The 21,036-nt window shown below is 40.8% G+C and overlaps 1 protein-coding gene across 2 annotated transcripts in view; it reads right to left on the reverse strand.

Moving 5' to 3' along the window:
* LOC121897806 (PDZ domain-containing RING finger protein 4-like) overlaps positions 1 to 20,682 on the reverse strand; it is a 122,695-nt gene extending 102,013 nt beyond the window's left edge. The window contains exons 1-3 of one of the 2 annotated variants that reach the window (XM_042412530.1): positions 20,557 to 20,682; positions 19,947 to 20,379; positions 19,741 to 19,821 (exon numbers count right to left, since the gene is read on the reverse strand). In XM_042412530.1, coding sequence (XP_042268464.1) covers positions 19,741 to 19,821; positions 19,947 to 20,351 — 486 coding nt within the window. In that variant the 5' untranslated portion in view covers positions 20,352 to 20,379; positions 20,557 to 20,682. Of the gene's footprint in view, positions 1 to 5,951; positions 5,999 to 19,740; positions 19,822 to 19,946; positions 20,380 to 20,556 lie in introns of those variants that run through there. The other variant, XM_042412531.1, reaches the window with a different exon arrangement.
* Between the last annotated feature and the right edge of the window lie 354 nt (positions 20,683 to 21,036).

The raw sequence follows: 21,036 nt of genomic DNA on the forward strand, positions 1-21,036 counted from the left end.
TTGTCCAATACTTTGGTCTATGACTAAATACCCGCAAAAAAATTCCCGCCTGCTTCAGATATATTTGGTGATTAGTGCTTATTAGCAAATGTTAGAATACTAACCTATAATACCTGCTTAACATGATTATTAGAATGTTCTCGCTACACAAAAAAATGACACCAAAATACATATCATGGGCTACAGAGTACACATAAAAATCAATCTCACTGAGCTATCTTCAGACAAGTCATTTCCACCAAGAATGTCTTAGTCCACACACACAGAGCCACTGCCAGCTGAAATGTCAAGGGTAAGGTTTGGCACGACAGTGAGTGTGATGGCTCTGTGGGAATATGAGCTCTTCTTCTCAGGAAACGGTCTAATTTATCCCCTTGATAGCTCTTGAACTCTTAATGACTTTTCCTCAGCTCCAGTTCACGGCCCTCCATAGCCGTGTGAGCCGGTCGGCGGCTTTCTGTAGTCTAATAAAACCTTAAGTGAGCAAAAATGTCTTTCATAAAATGTGTCGGCTCAACAGCTTTATCATCCTGGCTGTAGCAAATGTCAAATGGGAGAGTTTCATTGGCACTCTATCAAAGTCTCTCGTAACATGGCCAATAAAACTTTACATGGTCCGTGAAATCATCTATTTATTACGAATGTAGTTACATTAGTCAAATGTGTGTTGTTTTCTTACACCCTACATGAGTTATTGAGAAACATACATACTAGAAATTATTTAAATCTCAGCTGTCACACTTACTTTAGTGACTTTTGCACTGACTGAAGATATCAGATGAGTGGTGTACTGCACAAACCTTTCCTCAAACATGGACATCCATTCAGACACAAACATCAACCGTTTTTTCCATTACAGACTCAAACCTGTTAACATAGATGAAAGCTTATTAAAAATACAAAAGAAAATGTTTTCTCCATCTTTGTTTCCTGGATAATCCTCTCCCTTTGCCCTTTTTAAGATCACCAAAAGGACACGTTAATTAGCTCTGCAACAGTTATGACAGCTGTTAACCTGGGCAATCTCAGCGACCAGGCCTCATGACATGAAAAATAAAAACCCACACCAGTGCAACCAAGACAATAGATCATAAGAGGCATCAATAAATAATTACATTTAAATGTCTCTTAATGAGTGGAGTTTGCTGACTGGGCCAATGTTTATGGCCTCTGATGAAACTGCACACACAAGGCATCCATAATACAGAATGTCATAAAAGACTGGCCTTTTAATGGCTCTCAGTGCTCTGACTGCCATGATAACAGCATCCTCAATTACACACTGACGACATGCTACAACTAGATATGCAAACACACTGATATATCCTTTGAAATGTTTGCTGCCTCAGCATGGCAGCTTTGCATTTATTAGTTAATGTAATTATGCATTTTATTGTAAGGCATTTTGGGAAATAGCATTTTGTTTTCATAAAAAAATTGAAAAGTTAAAGGATCAAATCACCCAAAATAAAACAAAACTAAGTTTTCCATTTGCCAATAGTGGTAAAATATCCGTCCCCAAGATTTCTGCCACCACCTGACACATTGAAAGTCAATGGAATTTCTATTGTGATACTCACAACAAAAGGAAATGACATTTGAAAACAGAACACTGTTTCTGGCAAGAGATGTCGTGCCTCTCATGACTTTGTGTGTTGCAAGATGTAATTTTTCAAATCTGTGAGTAAAGCTGCAACGATTAGTCGATAAGTCGATCAACAGAAACTACTTTTTATAATAGATTATTGTTTTGAGTCATTTCAGTCATTTAAGAAAAAATATCAAAATTCTCTGGTTCCTTCTGCTTCTTAAATGTGAATATTTTCTGCTTTCCTTAGTCCACTATGACAGTAAACCTAGTATCTTTTGGTTGTAGACTGTTGGTCAGGACGAAACTAGACATTTTAGGTTGAATCTTGGGCTTTGGGAATCAGTGATCATCATTTTTCACCATTTTCTGACATTTTACAGACCAAACAACTAATCGATTAGTTGCAGCCCTGGCTGTGGGCCCAACACAAACAAGAAACCATTCACCTCCATTGTACTGGGGTGGAAGCAGAAATCTCAGACAGATATATATCTCAACTGACTGGTAAATAAAACCAAAACTATCTGCAGGTCTAATACCACTACAGCTAAGTATGAAAATGTTTTGTTGTAATTTGGGTGCTAAAAGCCACCAAAATACCATCACTGAATGTATGTAGCAGCTCATATCAAATGAACTGATTTAAATTCGTCCTTTGCAGTCTGCTGTCTCTGTGTGTGTGTGTGTGTGTGTGTGTGCACATAAAAAAATATGTCACTCTTCCTGAACCTCCTTGACACGACTGACAGACTTGAAGTCAAACGTATGACTGAGGGAACAAAGAACGTTTAATCCGAGCGTGTTCGACATAAAGGCAGTAGGTGAGACGCTCCTTCAGGTACACTGGCCTCTTATCTACATGGCTGCCTTCTTAATTATTCATCAAGGTGTGTGTGTCTGTGTGTGTGTGTTTATGTCTGGGGCACTGGGACCTGTAAGGCTTCGTGAAATGATGAGTGCGATGAGACAACATGTAACAGGTGCAGTGGCGGCACTGCACAGCATGTGTCCACACACACAGACATATAATCAGAGACATACACAAGGGCAAACACACACGCTCATGTCACTGATAGACAACTGCATGTTACAAAGCATGGGGGAGTGTATCAGTTTGATGGTGTCATGCAGGGAACGGTTGTGAGGAAATGAAAAGACAATAGGGTGGCTGCTGTTGGAGTGTTGTGGCTCATTTTTTAAATTATTATTGTGGTACAAACACACACATACATGGACGACTACCTGTGGAACAATGTGCTGTCTCTCTGCTGTCTTTTCTGTGGCATCAGCCAGGGTCTCCAGTGAAAGCAGCTGACAAGCCAAGAACATCCTGTCACCTCCAAACACACACACACACACACACACACACACACACTCATCTACACAAACACACATGCACTCCTTTCTTCCAACATCATAGATATTTACCACCATGAATAATGAATGTGGTGCACTGGGACTGTGCTCAAAGCACTACCATGCTGGAGATTAGAGGGAAGTGCAGAGGCGTGTTTTAGTGAAAGCTCACTGAAGCAAAACAACAACAAAGTTTTTAAAAAAAGGAAAAGGATAAAAAAGGGAAATACTTTGAATGGATATTGAACCAACTACCCACTTTACTTTAGCACGTTTACACATATTTTAAACAATATACTGTAAGTGGTTAGAGGGCAGCAACAGCCATTAAGACCAACTGTGATTCAGGGACTGAGCCATCACAATTATTTTCATTAAACAGTAGAGTACAAGTATCCAGTAAATAAATAAGAACATTGTATATGTATTTTTAAAGCGCAAGAGTAAATTTTAGACATGTTAAACACACTGTATACAGACCTTTGCATATAATGGTATAGCCTATAGCATATAAAGCATATAATAGGAACTTTGAACTGATCCCTCCCAGTGGCACACATCAGCACACACCAATTGTCACCAGGACTGTATAATTTTAAGTAATTTCGCTAAGCTGCTATAACAAGCCTGTTCAGGCTAAGGCTAGCAGCTAGCACAGCAGCAAAGCCACTTCCAAACTGAAAAGCTCCCAAAACTATAATAGCTTCTGTATTTTTCATTCTTTTTTTTTTTTTTTTTTTTTTTGCTCTTCTGGTGTTGCCAAAATGGAGACTTTCTTGCTAAATTTCTTTCATACAATGTGCCTGGCACCACATCTAGCGACTTTGTTGGCAGCCAGCGACTCTCCCTTGAAAAGAGTCGCCAATGCTGCCACACATTTATTCAAGGTGTTTATAAGAGACAGTGCCGCTGTGCTCTTGCTCTTTTTCTATTTTTTCTCCACTTTCAACTCTCACAGTCAATATGGAACGTCAACTCTTGGAGAAATAGTGATTATTGTGTTCTGCTGTATAATAGGTCCATTGGTAGAGTTTTAACACTTTGGATTAAAGATTGTATTACGCAAGTTCATCACATGATCATTTCAGCTCTACTTGTGGCCTCCACCATCTCTCACCATCACCATCGTCTTTCTTCCTTCCCACTGCAATCATTACTGCAATCACACTATAGATGATTAGCTTCTAGATGTCACATGTGACCTGGCCTGGACCTCGGTGCTTCATCCCGCACTGGAACACTCACAGTGACAGGAAGAAGGGAGGATTAAAAGAAATATAAAATAACAACTCGGCTTACTTTTGAGACATTAATGCACAAGAATGACACTCCTACATCTGAATGCATGCTCTTATCATATCATCATACTGAAAGATCAAACGAGAAGCGCAAATCCAAAGACAAAACTAATCTTGCCATGGCTCGTTGGGTTAAAAGATGTGTTGCAATTTCCTTCACAGACACAGATTATGTTTAATGGTTTCTCATCTGCTGATGAGAGCATCACATTTCCATGCGCAGCAGGTTAACACTGAGTATATGAATTATTACAACACACCAAGAGATGTGTGTGTACATTGCTGTGGGTTGTAGGAGCTTTGCATTGTGACAGAAACACGTGCTGGGAGGATAAACTACAAGCTTGCCTGGTTAAAGACAAGAAAAGGGGTTACTTACACTTCACTCACTCTGCCAGGAAGCTTCACTCTAACACAGTGAGGCAAACCCCTCCCCCGCCCGCAACCGCTGAGGAGTGAATGTATGGAAATGTATGAAAAATAGCCCTGGATCGGCCCAGACAGCAGCCATCCATCAGCACAGTGACAGAGGCGAATCTCCCACTCTATTGTCCTGCACTCTGAGTGTGTGAATGAAGATGGTCAGATTTGGGCTCAGATAACTCCAACCACCCCAGGCTTTGGCCCCGGGCACATCAATCAGTAGGCGATATAGTATCTGATCATTAGACATCCTCCCCCTACGTAGACACGAGCTGAAAGTATATCAAGCAGCGGGCCCTTAGGAGAGCATCGTATCCCTGAGACAAGTACTCCTCGCAGAGTAAACAGACTCATAAAATCCCCATAGAAGAGCCAATTATGCCAGGAACCTGACATCTCTTGTCGTAAAAACTACGGGAGGCCGTAACTATCGGACAGAACGTGAAATACAGCCAGTTGTTATCGCCACCCATTTGTGGCGATTAAAAGCCACCCTGGAGACCTGTGGTACTGGGTAAAGAGGGCATTCTGAATGCCTTGCCTCACCATATGGCACAGCTCCGGGAGACCTCCGGAGGGAGCTCCCGGTGCCAAGCAATCCTCTCTGTGAATGCTGGATTTATCACCAGGCGTCCACAGCTAATGTACCAGGGTCTCTGGCTTTCCTGGTTGGCCCACGTTGATAGAAGCCGGCTTTATTATTATCGGCACTGGCATCAAAGACTGAGCAGCTTGTATTATTCATAAGATCACCCACATTTCCTCATCCAAACACGAGATACATTATGCAGAGTGCAAATGCAGGTCTGATTTACGGCCTTTTGTTGTATACAAACATACACATTGATAAGATGGAAAGATCTTTGAAGTAACATAGCTTTGTAATGTGGGGGGTGTGGGGGGGATAAAAGGGTGAAACTGGAATAAAAATTCTATGAGCACGCTACCAAAATGATGAATCACGCTGCCTCTGCCTCACAAGGCACGGCAAGTTCTCTGTCCACAGGCAGCTGACTCAAGACAAAGAGAATAGCAAATTATGGAATCGCTCAATATCACATACTGAATGAGGGTGAGAAATAAAGTCTTATTCTCTCCTCTGATATCCTCATTCGCTACTGGCCTGGCGAATTTTATGTACCACAAAACAACAGTGAATTATGGACAAAAATAAAGCAATGTCTTTCCATTCTTTCCAGCATGTATCAGCTCAAGCCAATTACACAGCCCTAAAAACAATAAGGAGTAAAGCTGCCATCTGCAACAGGGGGCCAACTACTCACTTTGATTAGCCGCAGGCCGCTAGCTGACATCGATTTTAGCCCTGGCTCTGTTGGGAAGAGGAAATTTCTGTCATTTGTATAGAAAGGAATTTTTAGAGCGAAGCCAAAGCATTATCTTGGTGAATATAATCATGCACATATATACACAAAAATGCTCAAAAATACATATTCAAGTCATTATTCCTCACTTTCTCTTTATTGTGCTTTCTCTCTCACACACAACCATTATCTTTCTTATATCCCCCTCTCTCTCCTCCACACACACACATACATTCACACCTAAACACCTCAAATCACTCTCATCAGTAATCTGCAAGTGTTTGAGGCTCTGATAGTCCAAGGCTATTGATTTCACAGTACAGCAGCACTCAACGGTCATTTGCAGTGATGAGGGAAGACAATTGCAGCCAAATCATCCCTGGCATTCATTAGGAAGCTAAGCGGAGGAAACCAAGTAGTGAGAGTCTATTGAAACTTAATCAACAACTGGTGCAGGCTAATGGGGAGAACAACAGACGAGTTTGTCTTTAGCTTCCCCCCAGCAGGTCAATCAGACCCGATGGAAACTGTTGAACAACTAAAATCAACACTCAAAAGTGTTTTCCATCAATAATCTATATTGTAGTTTTGTTCAGAGTTTCTCAAAAGTTATTTTTGTTGATCCAAGCCATCCAGGAGCACATGTACACCCACTTTCTGTGAAATATATAACATGAAAGGCTTGGCATGCTGTTATGTGAGCGCTATATGATCCACTTCATACAAATGCACAGAACAGAAGCAGAGTGCATAGTTCAGATGAGTCATACAGGAGGAGAAGACAAGATGAGGGAAAGCAGAGCAGCACATCACAACCAAAGCCTTTCAAGTATTGGAGAGATGGTGCTCCTCTACAATGTTGACTTAAAGGGCTTTCCTATACAGAGGAACACCAAAGACCTACAATTCAGTGCGCAAGAGAATATATTTTATAATTTAAGAAAGACATGCAAACAGAGCAGGTTCATTTATTTATGTGTACTGGTTTTAATGATTGTCAATGAAAAACACATGAGTTTAAGCCAAGTTTCACCCAGATTTTTAAGTCCCCACGCATCCAAAAGTTGTTTCCTGCTGCAAGAAGGTGTTGACCAACATGGTTCAACTGAAATCTTCTGGTTGATGAGAAAAATGGAAAGAAAATGCATTTAAATGCTTATTGTGCACCAACATCCCCATTAGTAAAACACAAGAAATGGTTGAGCCTGATATTTCATCCTTGACCAATGAAACAACATTCGTCAAAACACTCTTAGTTCAAAGTGCTCTGTTACCATGGAATTGAAGATACACGTGATATTGCTGAAACCTCCATAACAAGCAAATAAGTGGACCTTGAGTTGAGATTGTCTTGTCAAAAGAAATGGTTAAGTGTCTATGCTGTATTTCGGTGTTATTTCTGTATTATTATGTTTTTATCTGTATTTTAACCATTTTTTTATATTCAAAGTGACCTCAGAAATACCACAAACCACAAAATAAGGAGCCTCACATGTGCATGCTGTCTTTCTGAGATCCAGAGTAAAAGCACAAGAGAGCAAAACACATATCCAGGCGAATCAAAAACACACAGCTGTCAGATGTGCAGCCAAACATCTAAACAAGTTCTCATGAAACAATCTACTCCTATCTATCCTAATTAGTTTAATAACTACAAAATCAACAACCCTGCCAACATCTGTAGCATGTTGCAAATGAGTGTGTGACTGCTCATGATGTGTGCTTCCTGCCACCTGCTGGTCAGATCCTGCTGTTACACTTCCCACATGCATTCAGCTGTAATACCACTTAGGTTAGAATTTGGGTAGTGCATACAGATCGCAAATCAGTGCACCAGCACACTTGCTTTGCTCAGTTTCTACCTAATCTGCCAAACAAACGCCACTTAATGAGAAACACATGACGTGCAAAAACAATGTGTTCTCAATGTGGGGAGGCTGCAGCGAAGCCAAATCCAATCTGGAGCACTTCAATAGAATCAGATGTAGTGAGAGATTGGCGTAGCTCTTTGTTGGCGCGGCCAGATGGAGGTCTGGTACCAACACCAGTGCTCTGACCTCAACATGCTGACTCAACACCACCAGCTGTACTGTGGTCCAAGAGATCTGGCTCACTGTTGGTGGTAGACACACAAACAAACACACACACATACACACACACACACATAAACACACATGCAGATTGCTATCAGCCTTCTGCTCTGACATGGTGGAGATCAATTAGCAGGAAATAAAGCAGAGAAACACTGACTGCCCTGTGAAATCACTGCAAAGTCATTCACATGTGCTCCTTTACTAATGAACAAGTGTGTGATATTTGCAGCAATACTTCCTTTGTAGGGAAAACACTGACATTGGCTTCTCTTAAAGCATTTGCACAAGCCTCTGTGCAAGAAGCTCAATCACCAGAAATGGTGCTTAAGGAGAGCCAGAGTCACGACCATTTTCCGCTTCAAAACATTTTCCTTTTTAATAATGAAAACGGTCCATGTAGTATGTTACTCAACTCTTTGCTCTCAGGTACCCTTTGGAGTTTTTGACCACTAGTAGCACTATGGAGCAATGTTTTTACTGGTGGGTCTTCGAATGTCAGTCATGCATGTGCACAAGCATGCAGCAACAATTCATTCTATTCCACTAATTGGCTGTAATGTGCCAAGAAACAGAGCAACGCACTTGCAAAGGTATGGAAGTAGAAGACTGGTAGCAAGCAAACATGAACGGAAACAATGCAGGATTCATAATGTTCAAAAAATCAGTTCTGCAAATGTTTTATGAGGAAGTACAACAGTGACCATAATGAATATTCATAGTCGATTTCTCTGAAAGCCCCAAGCCCATTTAGCTAATTAAAAACACATCCGTTAGAGCTTCCATCCAATTCCAGCAGTAACATGAAGGAGATGATTGGAATGGAATTAGACGGCTTTATCTGGCTGCAAAAATAATACACTGAGCCTGTCACTAACTAGTTCCTAAGAGGTCACGCTACACTGGGCAAACACCACTCACTGGCTATTAGAGGAAGAAGCCCACTCATTCACTACGATGAGGAAGACTTGAGATCTGATGTTGCTTGCAGAGTTTTCACTGTTGGTATTGTTCAAACTCTTGTTTTCTGGAATAATAGGATGAGGCGAGTCTTTGAGCCAGAAATAACAGAACAAATTAATATTCATGAGATAATCTCTCTGGAAGAGGACGCAGTGGTTGTTATTTTGGTTGGACCACTTTGGTTCAGACTGAAATATATCAACAATTGGATGGAATGCCATGAAATTTGGCACAGATGTCCATGGTGCCAAGAGTGTGAATACTAATCTTTGATGATCCCCTGACATTTCCTCTAGCGCTACCATGAGGTTGACATTTGTGGTTTTACGTGACATGTCTGAACAACTAATGGATATATAGCCATGAAATTTGGTACACACATTCATGCCTCCCCTCAGGGTCATAACCCTTCATCTAGAGTGATCATCAAAATTTCAATTTGTCCAATAGTCTGGTTTATGACCTGCAAAACTGATTGACATTCCCATCAGCCTCAGCTGTACTTTGTGTTTAGCGATAATTAGCAGATGTTCTTTTGTTTTTTGGTGAACGTTAGCATGCTGATGTTAGCATGCTGATGTTAGCATGCTCACAGAGCTGCTAGCATGGCCTAACTATCTGCATGGCTTGATATCATTAGATATAAGTAATAATATGACTTGGGGTTTTCTGTTTTTTTGGATAAACCAACCCAATTCCTATCTGTGTGAGTGGGTGTGTCTTTTGTATTTTTGCCTACATTTAGTGAGCTAATGTGTGTGTGTGTTCGGATTTCTTCCACTTAACAATGCCTGACACAAGCAAATAATGGCCTTCAAAATGAAATGGGAGCGGGGATTCAAAGGGTTAGGCTTGTTTTGATCCCTTGTCTTGGCAGGCACACAGTGCTGTGCCAGTGTTTGCTAATACCCTGGACGCACCTGGCATATTACACAGGCTTATCCCTCTCCTCAACACCTCCCTAATGTACCACACTGGTCTCCCACTATACAGTTGTTTCTATGACTATATGGCAGCCTCTGTCCAGATGTAATTAAGCCCTAATCCTCCTTTCGACAAAAGCAGAGGCGGTCTTAATTCAGTTTGCAGATGAATGTGCAGCAAATACATTCTGCAGACATGGCGCTTTGATGATGCTGCACCTCCACTGAAAGGCCAAAGGTAATGTCATGGTCTTCTCTGACAAAGGCCATGATGTGTAGCCCAACATGATCCACAGCTCAAAGACTATCTGTAATGGATCAACAGTGTGAGGCCCCAGTTCTTAATGGGTTCAGGCTTAAGTAGCAATGAACCTGCTGACAGCTCAGCAGTCGTGACCACGACTGAAACAATTAGGCTACTGAAAAAACTCCAGTAATTTGAGTATTTACAATCTCTGAATCACGATTTCTTCCTCAAAACTTTATTTCATCTGAGGACAAGTCACCACTGCAACAAGATGTGACCGAACAATCTGACTGTGCGGGTTGAAAATATGGTGAAAAGTAAAGGAGGAAGAGCAAAATTAAGAGGCATGATATTATAATGGTGTTTTTTTCATTATTATTATTTCAACTACTGTTTACTGCAACTGTGAATAATAATATAAGTAAATTATTTTGGAAGAATATTTGTTGGGTTTGTTCAAGAAAATACATAAATATTCATTTGTAGGATGTGAAAATGTCTGACTTCGACGACTCTCATTGGTAGCATCAGAAAAGACACTGAAAAACTGGCAATGCCAATAACCAATCCACCGAACTATCCAAAAAATGTTTTCACACTAGAAACGAACCGAACCATGGTTCAGTTTGAGACCATCTCTTTTCGTAAGACAAAGGTACAGCTGTTTGGTCTGGACCGTGGTCCAGGGGAGGTTTTACACCCGTAATTTTGGTTCAGATCAAACTGAAAAGTCCGAAAGTCTGGACCGAACAAGGTGTGAAAGGGCCCTTAGTCTACTTAATATTTCTTGCATTTAATCTTGTTTTTTCAAAATATACATAAACCATTCTTATATCTGATCAAGCATCAAACCAATCAGCTCAATAAAGAAAAAATCCATAGTTGCAGCCCTACTTGTCATCAATCCATGATGATGGCACTGGCTGTGTTGGTTTAACTTGGCAGGAGAGCGCCCAGGCAGGTCTAGCCACAACTTTACCTCATTACACACTCATTACAAGCCACACTAACAATCCTGATGATAGAGTGGCCACTGCTGGGTGTGTGTATATGCACACATGCAGCTGGTTGTGTATACATGTGCATGCTGACTCAGGGCTTTCACTGTAATCTCCCTGAAACAGCTGTAGGTGAAGCCACATGTTTATGAAGCCTAGAGGAGATCAGTAGGTCCGTGTGAGATCAAAAGACATCAGGTCACTGACTAACCAAACCCCCCAGTGGTGGTAAAGATGGGAATAGTGGGGGTGCCTGAATTTATATTTTACCACAGTTATTTATTTGGTGAATCAACTTCACAAGATGCCATTTTCTCATCACATGGACAGCAGAGAGCATCTGTTGCACGAGAGCTCTTGTGTGGAGTAGAGCTTTCCGGGACACCAGTAATGAGTGGGGTAGGGGGTGTACCATCTGTGCCAGCTGTGTATGAGTCTATGTATATATACTGCACATCTGTCTGTACCGAAACATGTATGAATCTTTATCTGTGCATGAGCCTGAGTAAAAAGAGCAACTACATGTACACAATAATATATGTCAAAAATACCACTCTAACAAGTAACCTGGAAAGTGAATCAGTTTCCATTCGGCCCCCTAGTTTACAACCTCTTTGACACTAGGCTCTTTTCCAGATGTAGACTGTTGAATCTTGAGGTGTAAGCTCTCGTTTAAGTTCACAGAGAAGTCGAAGGGACCGGCAAACTACAGTCATTAAGGTGTGAATAAAGCTGAGTGTTCTCCTCTTGGGTAACTGAGATGATGAATCACTGCAGTCACTGAGTGCTTCCTGCAGTACACCTGAGGGCATAGCTATGGTATAGTATAGGACTAAGCAGTGATATATGAACATCTGCTTAACTCAAACCTTGTACAGAAAAAAGAACAGAACAGAACCAGTCCACAGAAAGCCCCAACTAGTGAAAAATGTTGATACATTGACCAATTTGTGACAAACCTACACAGAAGAAAAAGCATGTATACACACACACAGACACATAAATTTAATCGTGTGCAAAAACATATTAGAGTTGCACAAAAGTCAACAAAGGGTCAATACTATTGAATGATATGACTGTATTTATTGTACAGGATTACAATACACTGCTCTACATACAATATCTTAGAGGTAATATTCTGTATTTTTTCTTTTTGACAACAAGTCCTGAAAAGGCCAAAACCAAAGCCAAAGCCACACATATGATATGACCAATATGACTAAAATCTCCGATCCAGATATAGGTCATTTCCACCTTTTGCATGGATTAAATTAGTACACTAAACAGAGGGCTCAGACACGCCCGCAGTGAAACACAGCAGAGAGTAGTGTGACCATAAATGACAGCAAAACGCAGCAGAGACTCTCACACTGAGCTGAAATGAAACAAGTAGTAACATAAATAAACAGTTTCTACTGCGTTTTGCTGTCATTTATGGTCGCGCTGCTCTCCTCTGCTCTCTGTGTTTCACCGTGGGCGAGGCTGAGCCCTCTGTGTGTGTGTTGCACACAGCGCAGCAGAGGAGAGACAGTGAACCAGGTGAAGCACTTGAGTTGACAACTACACTCATTACATTGAGTAACAACAAAAGCTTTGTGAGTAAAAAGCCAAGAAGAGTAATTTATTAATGTAATCCGCACAAAAGATGGACAGACAGGAAATGACGAAAAATATTGCCATAAAGAGTTCCTGCTGCCATAAATATTCAACTGCTATTAATCCGCAACTGAAACCATTCTTCATCAAATGTACTATTTACTCCCATTTGAGCAACGTTTGCTAAAACTACAGTGCCTAGTCGTTTCAGGAAATTACATACAGGTACTGTAGGTCTTTTTTAAAAAATTACATAAATTTGTGAACCTTTTTTAAAAAGGTATGCTATGCAGGATCTTCCTAAGAAACAATGTATAGACTCATACAAAAGTGATCCCTCTCAATCATCACTTATGACCCACTAGAAGTGTGTGGCAGTGTATTTATCTGCAGAGACCCTGCCCTCTGCCTGTATGTTCTTAATTTCTTCTTATTTTGCTGTGCTCAGGACGCTTCTGGGCATCAACCTTTGGGCAGTGGGTGTGTAGCCCCAAGCCAATACCAGCGTGCAGGGTGTGAGGTCGGGACTTGTAGTGTACCAACCAGGTTACATCACTGTCTCCGTCTCTCTCCTCTGCTCCGCTCTGCTCTCTGTCTCTGTGTCATGGATGTATAAAGAGCTGCAGGTCTGCGTGTCTGCTTGACCGAGGGCTGGGCTGAGCTACATACACACAGGGCAGAAAGGCCACAGCAGACAGGACAAAGCTCTGAATTCACACAAAATCCGGCAATGTGGCGCCTTCCCACAGGGTTGTTCAGAGGCGTGAGCATGTTTATTTATGCTTTAGAATATAACTGCTGTGAAACAATCAAAAAAACATTTTATTTATCTGATTCACGGCTTTCTTCTTGCCAGCGCCACTCGCTTTCTTCATTCACTCTCTAGCTCACTTGACAACCGCTGCTCTCCCTCTCTTACTTGCTTGTTGAGCTGGGGGGAGGGGCCAACTTTGAATGTTGTGTGTTTACAAACACCAACAAATCCTGCATAGTATACCTTTAAAGATTTAAGTCTTCAGATGGCACAGATGGACTTGAAGTTGAGCGTCACAAACAGGGTAGGGAAGTCAGAAAGTATTGACTAACAAACTGTTGGTTTTGGTGTTTTCATGCGATTTGTTGGCAATAAGACAAATATAGAACAACATAAGCATTATCTTTTAAAGCAAACAAAACTTCAGTGCTATGATAAAGAGCTGTACCTAAGAGGGGAAAATTTGTGCAGTCTTAACATATGCAGTTAGACAAACATAACCATACACACACAAAGATATTGCCATAAGAGGTTTAAATTGCACTTTGCAGATGTTTCAGTAAATGTATCCAATTACAAACATAATCTGTCATCAAAGTGAGAAAATCAAAACAGTTCATCTGAGTTCAGGTCAGCAGCCTCACTGTATGATTTACTCTCAAACATCCCGCAGACCAAAACTCGCCAACATCCCATCGACATTTACAAAAGGGGCCTTTCAGCAGGTAGGGACAAATTTACCCAGTGTGCTCCTCTTTACGAGCGTGGTGGTCTTTAGTGGAACAGTTTTCTTTTTCACACCTCCTGCCTAAAACAACAGACCTGTACAGCTAAAGTAAACACATGCAAACACTCACACACATGTACACAGACATAAACAGACATACACAGCTCAGGACAAAACTCACAAAAAGGTACATGATTTATTCAACAGCCACTGCTCTTGGTTTGGTCCACAACCTTCAGGAATCTGGAATATTCTAATCTCAATATCTGCCTTATTAACTAACACAGCCACATGCCAAGAGCTTTGGAAAAACATCTTGTTTGCCAAACCAATACCTATGAAAATATTCCTTAAACTAATGAAATTCCTATAAATATGTGCAGAGATAAGCAGGGATAAGAACTTAAACATGCTGTCTAAATGCTGCTAAAGAGGCATTGAATAATTAAGTGCTTATCTAAATCTAATTTTCCTTAACTAACATGACATCATCTAAATGAATGCAGGCTCAAGTTTGTTTTAGCAGCCTGGTGTGTGAGTGTGTGAGTGTGTGTGTGTTGAATTGGAGAGGAAATAGGAAATAGTCAGCAGGGCGGTCCCTCTCATGGGCAGCTGCCATGTAAATTCTGGGTAAATGACGACCCAAACAGAGCAGAACAGGTACAGAAAACACCTCCGGAGAGCTAAACCGCACAGAACATGACAGACCCATATTCACATCCTAACACCAACCACGCAAAAGTTGAAATGGACAGTTTGATCGACTGAATTTCCCATTTTCTTGATCTGTCAGCTGTGACAGAAGTAGACAGCAAATTGTAAACCAATGACTTTATGCTATTTTGTCTGAATACAATCATTCTGGTCCATTTTCAGGAAAGTGCTTTGGGGAATTGGAGCACAAAGAGACTATAAAACTGTCTAGACAAGCAGTAAAAAGAAGTGTACAATTGTGTGCCCAACTGATGAGACCATTAGACATCTGCCTTTCTTTGTGGCAACACACAAAAAAAGATATTTTTCCATATTCCTCAGGTAGTTGTTTTTGTTTCGTACTTTTCACTTGTTTATCGTTTTATTTGGAGGCTCAGTCTAGGCAAGAAAAAATCAAATCAACCAACATAAAATCAGAGGTCATAAATCTATCTTTTCTCATGTCGCAAGGCAATCTTTTCTTGTCATCTTTTGTTATGAAAGCAAACAAACTGGCCTGCCTTCGTCCCCGCCTGTCACGCAAGATTGGATTTTGATGACACCGATACTCGAGTTGCGTACTCTCCACTCTCTCCTCTCTGCTCCTTCCCTCCCTCTTCCCTTCACCCATTTTCTCTTGATCCGAACAAAAGAAGAATTAGCTGGAGCTACTGTACTGCTGCTCTCAGACAGGTGAAAAGGCCTCTGTGTTTCTGTCAACAGCCCCTCTCTGAAGTAGTGCTAGTGTCACAGGCATAGTCACGGTCAACAAAATAGATTTTTACTCTGCTGTGCAGTAGACACTTTCAGCAGCTTTGGTAATGGATGATGAAAAGAACTACCCATTGTGAATTTAAATGAAAATATTTCCCTGGTCTCCAAACTTTTAAGCTGACTCTGAGTGTGGATTTTGGGGACCTTGGCTGCAGACAAGAGGAGTGGGACTGTTTAAACTCTACTGTGGTTTCATTTGTGTATTCATCTGGTTTTACACAAACATAAGGGCAAATTACATGGGCAAATGAAGACAACGGTATGTTTTTGCAATGGTGACTAATCCTGCTGCTGTTTCAGTGCTGTCTCTTGCTTCCATTATCCCTTTTCAACATAGCAGAACTGGCTGACTCACCCACAGCCACCGACTGCATTCACTGCCAGGCCAGTGAACAGACAATCAGCTGGATCTAGATCAGTACATCTCAGAGGTACATGGAAAAATATGGTGTGACTCGCATTAAGTCACAGTCGAAACTGCAGTCCACCCATCTGACAATAGTTTTATGTCTCTTTTTTCTCCGTCTTTCTCTCATTTCACACGCACAATGCAGAACTGTTTTCTACAGAAACCATCAGGATCAAGAACAACTGGCATCTTTGAAAGAGCTTAGTTCTGGATCCATTTCCGACAGTGTGCTAGCTTAAAAAGTAGCTTCCGAGACCAAGTAGTATTTCATTTGCTAACTATATTATTCTGTAGGGTTTTAGGTTGCGTTGGAAAAAGCCCCAGTCAGGACTGGCGCATCCATTGTCCCAACTGTGTGGGATCTGGTCCTGGATGCTACTATATCAGAGTTTAGGGTAACATTAGCAGCTCTGTTCATCTCTGTATTTAGTTTGGGAACGTTAACAGTCCAGCAAACCAAGCCAAACTCATTAGGCTGAGATATCGCGTTGTGTTTGCCAAACTCATCAGTTAATCTACATCCCCAGAGTCTTTTGTCTTGGAAAAGTGTCACACACTGTTTAAAGTGGGAATAGTAAAGCATTAATCTATTGCTTGCATGTTTTTCTGTGGTAAGCATGCAAACAGGGTTATGTTAGAATTAAATAACTGATAATCAGATTTGACATTTTCCTTAACATACTGAATCATATAAAAGGGATAAATTACCACCTTACAATACAAGAACAATGCTGCACCTCTATGTCCATGTCCTCTACATAGTTTGTGAGGCTGCTGCCTTGGACATGTAGCAGTAGAATCAGTCGTGTAACATTATATCATGTGTGAAGTCCGAGTTTTCAACCAACTCACAGAATAAGTTTATTATAGCTCAAGTTGAAATCTGCAAGCAATAATAAAGATTACAGCTGGCAAAATAGACAAATCCTGGCTAGTAATTGGAAGCCTGATTTTGTCTACATGAACCTCAGTTTGAAATCAACTATTGCTTTAAAAACTTTAAGGCTGCAACTCACAATTCTTTTCAATCGGTTAATGTGCCGATTCAATTAAATCATTATTCACAATTTCTCAGAGGCCATGGTGATGTCTTCAATGTGCTTGTTTTGTCTGATTAAAAGTCCATAACCTTGAGACATTCAATTCACTGTCATATATGACAAAGTGAAACAGCAAATTGTGACATTTGAGAAGTTGGAACCACAAAATGTTGGACAGTTTTGCTAGAAAAAAGACTGAAAGGACTAATAGTTTATCAGTATAGTTGTTGATTAATTTTCCGTCAATCGACTTATCCGTTAATTGATTAATCGTTGCAGCTCTACAAAATTACTCGGAAATTTGAGTGGTAAATCTGCCACCGGCACATGTGCTGGAATAGGAAGTTTGACAGGCGTAGCAACAGTAACTAAGGGGGCGGGACTTAGCAAAGAGTCAATTAGGCTTGCTTTCTAACCACATGAAGAGACCCTGAATGTGACACATCATAACTGCAACTGAGGTGTTTACAAGCCCTCCTACTCTATTCTCCATGCAGACAGAAAACCAATCGCTTTTCCAGCAAAGTGGATGTTCTACTAAACTGCAAAACTTTGAAGAACTGCAACCAAGCTCTCTCAAGTATTGGAAAATCCATTTGGAAAGCAAAAGAAGAAAACGCGCAGTGAGAAAACTATTAAAGACTCATTACAGAGGAGTTTTTAGCTGAGAAAAAAAAGAGAGCTGAAAATAGATGCTGCGTTGCTGCCCAGCACTGGCAGAGAATAGTGAACAGTTTTCCACATTAATCAAAAGTGAGTCTGTTGCTCTCACAGCATGATGTGGGCAATTAGGGAGATACTTTATGCGACCATTACCACAATGAAACCCATCCACCCTCACCGGCGGTGCAAACACAACACAGAGCCCCAGACTGGAGGGTTAACAACACAAATTTTTAAGCTACCCTGTGAGCTTACTAAAACAAGAGCTATTATTAGATTTGGCAGCCACATTGAGAGGTTTAATAAATTATTCCCTGAAATAACAATGGCTCAGGAGTAGTTAGAAACCGTGTCCATATTGGTTAGCCCATCAATTATATATTGACGTGGATGAGTTTGTAAGTAATTACAAGAAAATTGCATGCTGCCTTGAGAAAACAAATTATGCAAAAGCACAGAGGCAAACAGGCCTTAATTGGCATTTAATCCAAGCTGTTAACACGAAAAGTGAGAGTAGTTTGTTCTCTAGTAGAACTGCAACAATTAGTCCATTAATCAATCAGTAAATCCACAAAACATGTGATTATGGATTGTTTGTTGAAAACTAAAAGCCAAAACTCTGGTTTCAGCTTCTCAAAAGTGAATATTTGCAGGTTTTCTTTGTCTTTTTGTGATTTTAAACTGCTTTTCTTTTGGTTTTAGACAAAACAATACATTTGAAAATGTCACCTTGGGCTTTGGGAAATTGTGATGAACACTTTTCACCATTTTCTGACATTTTAAAGACCAAAACAATTTATTAGTTAATGGAGAAAATAACCAACGGATTAACTGATTAGGAAAATAACAGTTGCGTCCCTATTCTCCAATAGTTTTTATTTTCATATGCAAATCTGTGTTCAAAGAGGGATCAAGCCATTGCAAAGAGCCCCTCACTCACATACTCTCTCCATAAATAATTGTATTTCATAGGTTGTATTTAATATAGTAGATAGAAGTAGATATAGAGTGTGGAGTCAATGAAAATGTCATCTAATTACTCTACTTCCCTTTGTTTCTTTCCTCACTGTTGGTCACAATGCAGTTGGTGCACTGCAAGCTGAAATGTGATAAGCTGTTTTGACCCCACACTCTCCAAAAAAGTAAAGACACAACCCAGACAATGACATTAGATCTGCTGAGACCCGAAGTCAAAGACAAAGCCCACTTTAGAAACATCTCTCCACCCACAAAACAGGATGAAATCTCTTCACATTAACTCTTGAGAAGTCAAAAGCTGTGATGGCAATAAGGTTTTTAAGATCATCTACTGCTTTCAAACATCAAATTCAACTAGCCGGCATTTACCTACACTGTTCATATTTCTTTAAAAACACATTCCTTGGTAAACATACACAAACTCTCACTGTGAGAAAAAGAGACTCCACCACTCCAAATGACAAACAACAGAGTACGAGGAAAGATTACCGACTATAAGCTTTCGTCAGTCAGAGATTGTTACCACTCTATAGCATTTGATGTGATCCCAAAAGTCAACATATACACAAAGAATAGTCTGGCAGTGAGGTTAGTCTGAACTGAAGCAGCAGATAAAACTGAGTAGAAAGAAGCAAAATCCTGGTGCACAAGAGGCTGCTATATTTATAAGACACTCACCCAAATCCCAAAAATCAACAACACTCCAGCAGTGATACTGACAGATAAGAGAATTAAACATATTGCACTGCATTCTCTGGGCATTTTTAGATAAGCACAAAATGCTCTGAAACTTTTATGAAAGGACCACAAAATGCCAGTGTTCACAGCAGTAGAGCTGAAAATAAGGAAAGACGCAGATACAAAGCTGTCAGCAGTATAAATGTGTGTCTCTTACCTCTTTGACCTCTTCTCCCTCTTCACATGTTGCTTTCTCTGATGTCTGGCTCTGCATGTCAGCAGTTGTCCTCAAGTCACTCTAATTAAGCCAACAAACACACAAGTTTACCAGCCTCACTTAGGCTTAGACATCCTAGTCCTGACTCATAGTGAAATCATAATTTTTCCAATGTTACTTTTCACAGATCAAATCATTCCTCTCACCTTGTAGTACCCAATGACCTGCTCTGCAATGCTGTTAATGTGCACCATGTATTGATGCAGCCTCCGTTGGTACTTGAGGGCAGCGAGTTGAGCCTCGTTCTGCAGAGTTGACACCTTGGCTAACAGAGACTGCTCCCTCCTGTTCCACCTGAGCCTCGCCATCCGGGCTTCATGCTCCAAAGTTGCACTTCTCTCCTCCAGAGCATCGGTGACCGTGCGGAGCGCGTCCACACAGCAGTGATCCCCTTTACCGACGTCTTCATCGGACAGCTGTAGTCCGCATCCTTTCTGACAAACACCTCCAAAACGATGACCGGCGTCCGGCTTCGTTTGCGACTCCATCCCGCCTGAGTTTAACACTTGGCGGATTTGGTGCTTTTCTCCGCAAGGGGTTGGGCAAATCATAGTTTGCGTGTCGCGCAGGGAAGTTTTCCTGCGCAGCACAGCGAGTTAGGACAAAGTTATTTTTACAAGTCTGAACATATGAAAGCTTGCGTGCGTGGACTAAAAAAGTTTGACCGGTGTGAGCTGAGGGGCTGCGCCTCTTCAGGAGATGTTGCTTTGCAGAGTGAAATGTATCTGAGGAGAAAACTTCACCCTGCTGACTCACCTCTGCTTTTCCTGATCAGGCTCATCAAACCTCTATGACTTTTTTTTTAAAAACCTTTTGTTCAAAATGTATTTAACTAAGTTTAACTTTTTACATTACCATCCTCAAAATCGAATCTTAGTTCAATTTGTGCAGTTAATTCAATTAAATGCAGGATGTGTAGTTTAAAACCTCACCAGCAGAGGTCACCTATACTCCCACATGGTTCAAGCTTGCAGTGCAGACCCCACAAACTGAGATGGAGCTGAAACAACTCAGTTTTACCTCTCTGTATCACACATGACATGTACATGATTGGCAATTACAGTGTGGTTTTATTGTCCTCCCTCTTAATCCCATTAAATTAATTTAGTTTACTTTTGGCAGAGGTTCTGCAATCAGTGAAGAAATGTCAGAAAAACCTGTCTCAAGGGGATGATGGTCCCTCAATGGCTAAACCCTGGCTGTAACACAATATCTGCATGGAGACCTTTGCTTATA

Source organism: Thunnus maccoyii, chromosome 5, assembly GCF_910596095.1.
Source record: "Thunnus maccoyii chromosome 5, fThuMac1.1, whole genome shotgun sequence".
Lineage (NCBI taxonomy): Eukaryota > Metazoa > Chordata > Actinopteri > Scombriformes > Scombridae > Thunnus > Thunnus maccoyii.